The sequence below is a fragment of the Asparagus officinalis genome, chromosome 8, assembly GCF_001876935.1.
Source record: "Asparagus officinalis chromosome 8, Aspof.V1, whole genome shotgun sequence".
Classification (NCBI taxonomy): domain Eukaryota; kingdom Viridiplantae; phylum Streptophyta; class Magnoliopsida; order Asparagales; family Asparagaceae; genus Asparagus; species Asparagus officinalis.
Genome location: NC_033801.1, coordinates 92,265,802 through 92,274,481, shown reverse-complemented (window position 1 = coordinate 92,274,481; position 8,680 = coordinate 92,265,802). Strand labels below are relative to the sequence as shown.

Here is an 8,680-nt window from a genome sequence, read left to right as displayed (position 1 = left end):
CACTACTTGATTGATCTTATAGTACCACTTGCATCTCGGTTAGCGGCGACTGAGGAACAGATGCGAACCAGGTCCCGCCAGTGATACCACCTCTAGTAGTGTCGCTACCAACATATACATTAATCGCTACACCACCACCACTAGCTGTTGATAGGGCCGCAGAGCAAGAAGCTTGGCTCCGTTTAGTGGAGAGATACCATAAGATGAAGGCACCGGAGTTTCATGGAACCTCAGATTCACTTGCGGCGCACAAGTGGAAAGAAGATGTGGGGAACATTTTGGATATGCTTAATGTGAACACCGTACAGAAGCAAAGGCTAGCAGCTTTCAACCTCAAGGGCGACACCGGAGGGTGGTACTGACTTCAATTCACTCCGAAGCAGATGATGATGCTTAGCTGGGAAAACTTCATTTATTTCTTTGATGAGAAGTATGTGTCGGCAGCAGCGAAAGCCGAGAAGGAGTTAGAGCTAGCCTAGTTGGAGCAGGGAGATATATATGTACCAGATTATGAGAGTAAGTTTATAGGATTGCTCATGTTTACGGGCATGTGGAAGACTGGAGAGCGTCAGGCACAAATGTTTCTAATGGGACTTCGCCTGAGCTTACACCGCTATTTAGTGTCTCGGAGTTTTCACTCAGTGCGGGAGGTTGCCGATGCCGCTATAGCATAGGAGATGGAAACTGCCATGTTCTAGAAGGGCAAGAAAGGGAATGCGAGAGAAGGACAAGCCGAAGATAAAGGCAAGGGGAAGAAGCCATATTCAGGACTCGGAGGGCCCCAACAATAGGGCAAGGGTTCGCAGTAGCAAGGTCCTCATAAGAAGGGACCTCAGCAGGATCAGAGGGCGCCACAGCAGTGCAGATTTTAGGGCACTTTTTTTCACTGCCACAAGTTTGGGCACAAAGCCACAGAGTGCCGCAGTGCGCTAGTAGGAGGCCAGCAGAGCAAGAATCAGTGTTAACAACAACAGAACCATGGACATGCCCAAGGACAGGGCCAGCAATTGAGACTTGAGGCATCGCTAATAGTTCTAAGGATTGAGGGGCCAGAAAGGCAGGTCAGAGTCATTCAGGAGATTCCTCAGGGACAGGTTGTCTTGTATAGCGCAAAACCTTTAGTGCAGTAGTCCGCAGCTTCGGGCAGAGTGTATGCAGTCGTATCACCCGATCATGGTGCGAGGGGGACAGTCATGGAAGGTATGTTCCTTGTGAACTCCTTTCTAGCCCTATCTTATTTGATTATGGTGCTTAGCACTCCTTCATTTCCTATGCTTTTATGATTAGACTTCAGCTTGTAGCACAGCCTTTAGATATTCCTCTATCAGTTTCTACGCCTTTTGGAGAGGTGTCCCTCTTAGAAAGTATCTGTAGGGGATGCATTATCAGTCTATATGAGTCTGAGTTCATGGTCGATTTGATCATCCTGCATATGTCCAAGTTCGATGTTATTCTTGGTATGGATTGGTTATCGTCCTACCACGTCAGTATCGACTATTTTACGGAAACAGTCAGCTTGTGAGCATCTGATGAGACCAAATTAGTTGTAGAGAAATTACAGGGTAACCAATTTGTGGAGTCATTTCTGGCATACGTCAAGGAGGTGTTGTTTCAAGATCAGGGTGTAGATTTGAGCGAGACCAGAGTCGTCTTAGAGTAACAGGATGTTTTTCCAAACATACCTGGATTACCTCCAGTGAGAGAGGTTGAGTTTGTTGGATCCTTTTGTTTTGATGATGATTTACAAACAATTTACATCTAATATTGTTTGTCTAGTGTTTGTGTTTTGTATCTATTCTAGGCAAACAATATACCGGAGGATGGATGGAATCGAGCTTTCACGATCATATCCAATGGAGGTTTGCGGAATATCGGAATGAAGCCTTGTAATTCAAGTCAAGATCCAAGTTCAAGCTTCATCCGCAAGTATACCAAGATAGAGCTTCATTGAAGACCACAAGCTTGGGTATATTTAGTTTAGGTTTTTATATTATGTGTTATAGTACTTTAAGATCAATCATATACACACATACACGTTTTTAGTTATATATATATATATATATCATATAATTATATATTATATATATATATAATAATATGAACTCTAAGGTGACACCCTAGGCTCCCACCATGGACCGCGGCGGCCCCGCCGCGCGCCCCCGGGGCCTAAAAAACATATCATTCCTAAATATGTTTCTAGCGATCCGCCGGTTGAACTGATCTTACTTCTTAAAACTCAAACAACACTAATTTGGGTGACCCGCCGTGTTTTGACCAATTCGTGAGATCGTCTCAAAAAGTTTCTATTCATTCGAAACCGTTTAAATGCGGCGAGTGGATGAAGGGATCAAAAACATGACGGGTTCACCGCCAAAAAATTATGGGGGGGGAGGGGGGTGTTTGTGAGTTAAGAACAGTAGATCAGAGTTCAACGGAGCGGATCGTAAAAAAATATTAGGGAATGATGTGCTTTTAGGCGCGCGTTCTAGGTGGGAGCGTAGGGTGTCACCTTAGATTCACTTTTTCCCTATAATATATATATATATATATATATATAATAATATTATATATATATATATATATTATATATATAATATATATATAATATATATATATATATATATATATATATTAAATATATATATATACATATATATATATATATATATATATATATATGTTTTGGTTTTATAGTTTTCAGTTTAAATATGAAACAAATGAATAAAATTGGAAAATACATTCTTGTTTCATGTTTATATGCTTATATATGATTTCATCAATATCAAGTTTATTTAGTTCAATGAAATCATGTTTTATTGCATAGTATATGTATTTTTGAGAAAACATTGTGCTTTTGGTTTATAGACTTAACAATAATAGTTTATATCTTTTATCAAGTCTATATAATCATTTTATAAAGTTTCAAAACATGGTTTAAAACATCAAAATTCAAGTATCTCATGTTTTAATGTTTTGGACATATTTGCAAAATGATGATATTTTACAAATGGGAGGTGATTTTTAAAAACCAGTTTTTGTAACATGTATATTATTATGTCTACAATCATTTCCTAAAGTTTTATATTTTTTATTTTATTTGCTATTTTTAAAAGAGGTTTGAAAATCAGATTTTTTATTTTAATCAGACTGATACAGTGTTATCAGTCGACTGATGAATGTGTTTAGTCGACTGAAGAAATCACCTGAAATATTAAAAAGTTTTTGTTTCATTTTGGTCGACTGACCAGTCGACTGATGATCTATCAGTCGACTGATAAATATCGTCAGTCGACTGATGAGCTGGAAAATTTCTCTAACGATCAGCTCATCAGTCGAATGATGAAAGTCGTCAGTCGACTGATGTTGTAACAGCTAGTTTTTTTAGCCTTTGTCCTGTTTTGGATTTTTAATCTCTTTGCCTTTTTTTCTCTTGGCTTTGGGGTTCCTATAAATACCCCCCACATATCCTAACTTCTAAAATATCAAGAGAATGTTTTAAGAAAGTTTAACAATGGTTTAAAGTTTGGTTTTAGTTTGTTTAAATGTGTTTAAGTCTTGTTTAAGAGTTTTGTTTATGAAGAGAATTTCACAAGAGCTTGAGGAAGATCATCAATTGTGTTTGAGCATCCAACTCTTCTCCCTTTCTCTCTTGATCTATAGAGAAGTTTCCCTAAACTTTTTTTCTAGCTATTTATTGTTTTGATTATAATTTCCATAAGCTAGATTTATTTGAGTTTAGTTTGTTTTGATTTATCTCTTTGTTCACACACAACCTATTGAGCTTATTGTATTTACATTCATAGTATAATTTGGGTTGTGGGATTTGTGACATTGAGAGTGAGCTTACGTTGTGTTCTCATCCATTGTACAGAACAATTTTGTTGTATCGAGCTTCATTATGAGTTGCACTTTGTAATACACTTGTACACCGAGAGAAGTGTGTAGTGAGAGACGGGGTCATCCCAAGATGAGTAGGGTAGGTAGTAATGCCTAGAGGTAGGTTGTAATTCCTAATACTTGAGGGAGACACGGGCCAGAGACCAACACTTGAGGTGATAGTGAGTGTGATTGCAAGAGTGTGAATTATGAAGTTTTTGGTGAACTAGAAATCCGAGTGTGAGGTATAAACATTATTCGGGTGAGCATAGAAAACCCGGTTGTGATAGTAGAGATCTCCTCGAGGTGAGGAGCGGAGATGTAGGTCATGAGGACTGAACTCCGTGATCATATCGTTTGTTTGCGTTTGTCATTAGCGTTCATTTATATTCGTTCTTATTGTTTATATCACCATTGTCAATTGCTCTTTGTTTATATTGCCCACTATATCGTTTTTCTTGTTTATATTTTGCTTCACCCTTGTGTTAGTTTCTTATCCTTGCATATATCTTGTAGTATATCATATTTACTAGGATAACTTGTTAATTAGTTTTAAATTGGTATAAATCAAATTAGATTAGCATAAACCATATTCGCCCCCCTACGATTCTTTCCTAGTGGAATTAGGGTTCTTTCAGAGTTTTGCATCGAGTTGCAGTCGGGTATAGCACCAATCTCCCGTGCACCTTACCGTATGGCACCTGCTGAGATGAGGGAGCTACAGATTCAGTTAGATGAGCTTTTATCTCAGGGTTTTATTCGCTAGAGTCACTCTCTGTGGGGAGTGTCGGTCCTCTTCGTGAAGAAGAAGAATGACAGTATACGTTTGTGTATAGATTATCGCGAGTTGAATAAGGTCGCCATCCGGAATAGGTATTCACTACCGAGGATTGATGACTAATTCAACCAGTTACAAGGAGCATAGTGTTTCTCAAAGATTGATCTTCATTCTGGTTATCATTAGTTACGGGTTCGGGAGATGGATATTCCTAAGACCGTCTTTCTGACTCGATATGGGTCTTTTAAGTTTCTAGTCATGTCGTTTGGGCTGACCAATGCACCCGCAATATTCATAGATTTGATAAACTAGATTTTTCATCCATATTTGGACCAGTTCGTGATCATATTTATCGACGACATCCTTATTTATTCAAGATCGGAGGCCGAGCACGAGCTGTAGCTTCGACTAGCATTGCAGACTCTTCGGGAGCACCAGTTGTATGCTAAGTTCAGCAAGTACGAGTTTTGGCTATCAAAGGTTACATTTTTAGGTCATGTCATTAGCAAGGATGGCATTGCGTTTGATCCAGCCAAAGTGGAGGCAGTACTTGATTGGGAGTCGTCGAAGACCATTACAAAGATTCGTAGCTTCTTGGGTCTGGTCGGCTATTACAGCAAGTTTATCCAAGATTTTTCAAAGATTTTCACCCCGCTGACACGCCTTATGAAGAAGGGTGTTCAGTTCATTTGGGGCCTGGAGTGCCAGAAGGCCTTTGAGATTTTGAAGACCAAGTTGACTATAGTGCCGGTGTTGATTATTCCGAGCAGTGATAAGATTTTTGTTGTTTATACGGATACATCTTTATCGGGTCTAGGAGGTGTTTTGTTGCAGACCCAGAGAGTAGTAGCTCACATCTCATGACAGTTGAGGACGCATGAGCAGAATTACCCCCACACATGACTTAGAGTTGGCAGCAGTGGTCTTCGTATTGAATACATGGAGATACTATCTTTATAGGGTCCAGTTCGAGTTATTCACTGATCATCAGAGTCTGAAGTATCTTTTCTCCCAGAAGGAACTCAACCAGAGGCAGCTACGATGGGTCGAGTTTATCAAGGATTACGAGTTCACACTGTAGTGTCATCTGGGGAAGGCGAACATTGTAGCAGACGTGTTGAGTAGGAAGCGTCATCACAGGCTTGCAGTTTTGAGGTTTTCGTTATATCGAGATCTTCTCACCCTCAACTAGTATGATTTTAGGCCAGATATTGGTGGGAGAAGTAAATTTTTAGGAGCTTTAGCCATGCAGCCATCGTGAACTGATAGGGTGGTTAGCGCTCAGTTAGGAGACTCTTGAATTCAAACCTGAAAGGGGGAGATTTCCAAAGAGCCCAAAGCTGATTGGACCATTGGATCAGATGGAGGTCTTCAAATGAAAGGCTGACTAGTGGTGCCGGATAATCCATAGTTGAAGAAGGATTTATTTGACGAGGCACATCGCACCAGGTACACAGTGCATCTAGGCACAACCAAAATGTACAAGGTCCTGAAAAGGTATTTTTGGTGTCGTGGTATGCGTAGGGATATCGCAGAGTATGTAGCTAAGTGATTTATTTGTCAGCAAGTGAAGGCAGAACATCAGAGACCCGTAGAAACCCTACAGCCTTTACCCATTCTAGAATGGAAGTGGGCAGATATTTCGATGGATTTTATTGTAGGATTGCCAAGGTCCAGTAAGGGGAATGATTCTATTTGGGTGATAGTTAATCGATTGACGAAGTCAGTATACTTCTTGCTAGTTAAGATGACCTACACGGTGGAGACATATGCGAGGATTTTTATCCAGGAGATAGTTCGATTGCATGGAGTTCTGGAGACGATTGTTTCGGATCGAGGCTCAGTTTTCACTTTGCAATTCTAGAAGAGCTTTCAGAATTCTTTTGGCAGCCATCTATTATATAGTAGTGTTTTCCATCCACAAATAGATGGTCAAACTGAGAGGGTCAACCAAGTTTTGGAGGATATGTTACGGGCATGTGTTATTAATTTCCAGGGTAGCTGGGAGGATCATATTCCGTTGATTGAATTTACCTATAACAACAGTTATCAATCAACTATAGGCATGGCTCCTTATGAAGCATTGTATGGGAGGCCTTGTAAATCCCCTATTTGTTGGGCAGAGCTGGAGGATAGCTTACTACTTGGGTCGGAGCTCGTGAGGCAGACTACGGAGAAGGTAGCGTTGATTCGGGAGTGTATTCTTGCCGCCCAAAGTTGACAAAAGAGTTACGCAGATCAGAGACGACGAACTTTGGAGTTTCAGGTTGGATATTATGTTATGTTGAAGGTGTCACCTATAAAGGGTGTTCAGCAATTCGGTGGACGGGGGAAGCTTGCCCTGAGATACATTGGATCGTTTAGGATCGTTGATCATGTTGGAGCCATTTCGTATCGACTAGATCTTCCAGCATCGATGTCAGGTATACATGATGTCTTTCATATATCGATGGTCAAAAAAGCATTTGCACGACGAAGAGCATCAGAGGGTGATTGATGCACCAGAGTTAGAGATTCAGGTTGATTTAACCACCATTGAGATTCCAGTTTGCAATCTTGCTAGAGAGGATAAGAGACTTAGAAATAAGGTCATTCCTTTAATGAAGGTTCAATGGAACCAGAAAGGACCTGAGGAGGCTTCTTAGGAGTGCGAGGAGGATATAGGTCGCGAATACCCACACCTGTTTGAGTAGGTAAAATGTTGATTTTGATTTGTTTGAGTTTATGTCATATGTATAGTCGTATTTATACTTAAAACTAGAATGTGAGTATTAACACTTAGCTCCTAATCATTAGGAACATATGGTATATACATGGGGGGTTCCTTGTTTGGATTTTTCGCCCGACGTACTAGTTCCCTTTAATTAGGGTTAAGTGGGAGTATTCGTATTTTAGATTATTAAGTGTAAATATCGCTTATGTTTCATATCTTGGGATTAATGGTACGAGATGTGTACGTGAGGGTTTTCTTGTCTGGATTATCCCCTTAGCGTGCTATTCTCGTATTATTAATCTCTAAGACACGATTGCTGAATTTCGAGGACGAAATTCTTTTAGGGGGGTGTGAATGTAAAACCTTGTAAATTTTGAAATATTATGGAAAATAATATTAAATGAGTTTTTATCATGATAAAATATCATTTATTGATGAATGAGCATGTTAGTAATCAATTTGATATTGATTAAGTGTGTATATAAGAGTAAACGAGTGAAAACATGCACACATATGCACAAAATTATAAACAGTTTTATGTTCTGGTTGGTCGACTGACCTAAGATAATCGGTCAACCGATGATGCCCAATCGGTCGACCGACTATTTGTGATCAGTCGACCAACAGGGCCAATTCCAAAATCCCAGTTTGAGTTGGATTTTGGTTCTTTTTAAATTGGTTCGAGTTTGTTGGTGTATATACGGATATATTACACGAAAAATTCTCTTTAACATCATATTTCTGAACCCTAGCAGTCACCCTCTCACCTCAAAAACTTGAGAGCATATTTTGGTGAGAGCTTTGTGAAGAAAATACCGAGAAGAGGGCGAGATCGTCGGCGTTTGGCGATAGAGGACTTGTTTTCTTGCACCTTGGATTTTCTAGCAGCATTTTGAGGCGAGTTTCATCTCCTCCAATCCCATCCCCGTTTTTAATTGATTTTATTGATTTGTATTTGGTTTTATTGAGACTTAAAACCTAGTTTAAGTATAAAGTTTGATCTTTTAAGATATATGATACAAAGATTTGATCTTTTTGATTTAAAAAGACATAACACAGATTCTCAGTTGTGGATTTAAAGTTTTAAACGTGATCTAATATGAGTTTTCATTAAAGTATGAGCTTCCATAAAAACCTTACACATATGCCACATATGAACATGTTAGGGTTTTCGTTAATTCCCCAAATTTATATTCGTGTTTTCATGTAGTAGAAACAACCCTAAATATGTTAATTCAAGTTTTATACATGAGTTTTATTGTGAATTTTCAAATTTTGATAGATTTGTAAGATTATTCAAAAAAATTACAAAA

The 8,680-nt window shown here is 39.1% G+C and overlaps 2 protein-coding genes across 2 annotated transcripts; both read left to right on the top strand.

Moving 5' to 3' along the window:
* LOC109821528 (uncharacterized mitochondrial protein AtMg00860-like) lies at positions 1,194–5,518 on the top strand. Its single transcript, XM_020387709.1, has 2 exons — positions 1,194–1,200; positions 5,148–5,518. Exons 1-2 carry the CDS (start codon positions 1,194–1,196, stop codon positions 5,516–5,518), a joined length of 378 nt encoding a protein of 125 aa, XP_020243298.1.
* LOC109821527 lies at positions 6,720–7,299 on the top strand. The gene is made up of 3 exons (XM_020387708.1): positions 6,720–6,833; positions 6,945–7,031; positions 7,117–7,299. The coding sequence occupies exons 1-3, from the start codon at positions 6,720–6,722 to the stop codon at positions 7,297–7,299; spliced, it is 384 nt and encodes a 127-aa protein (XP_020243297.1).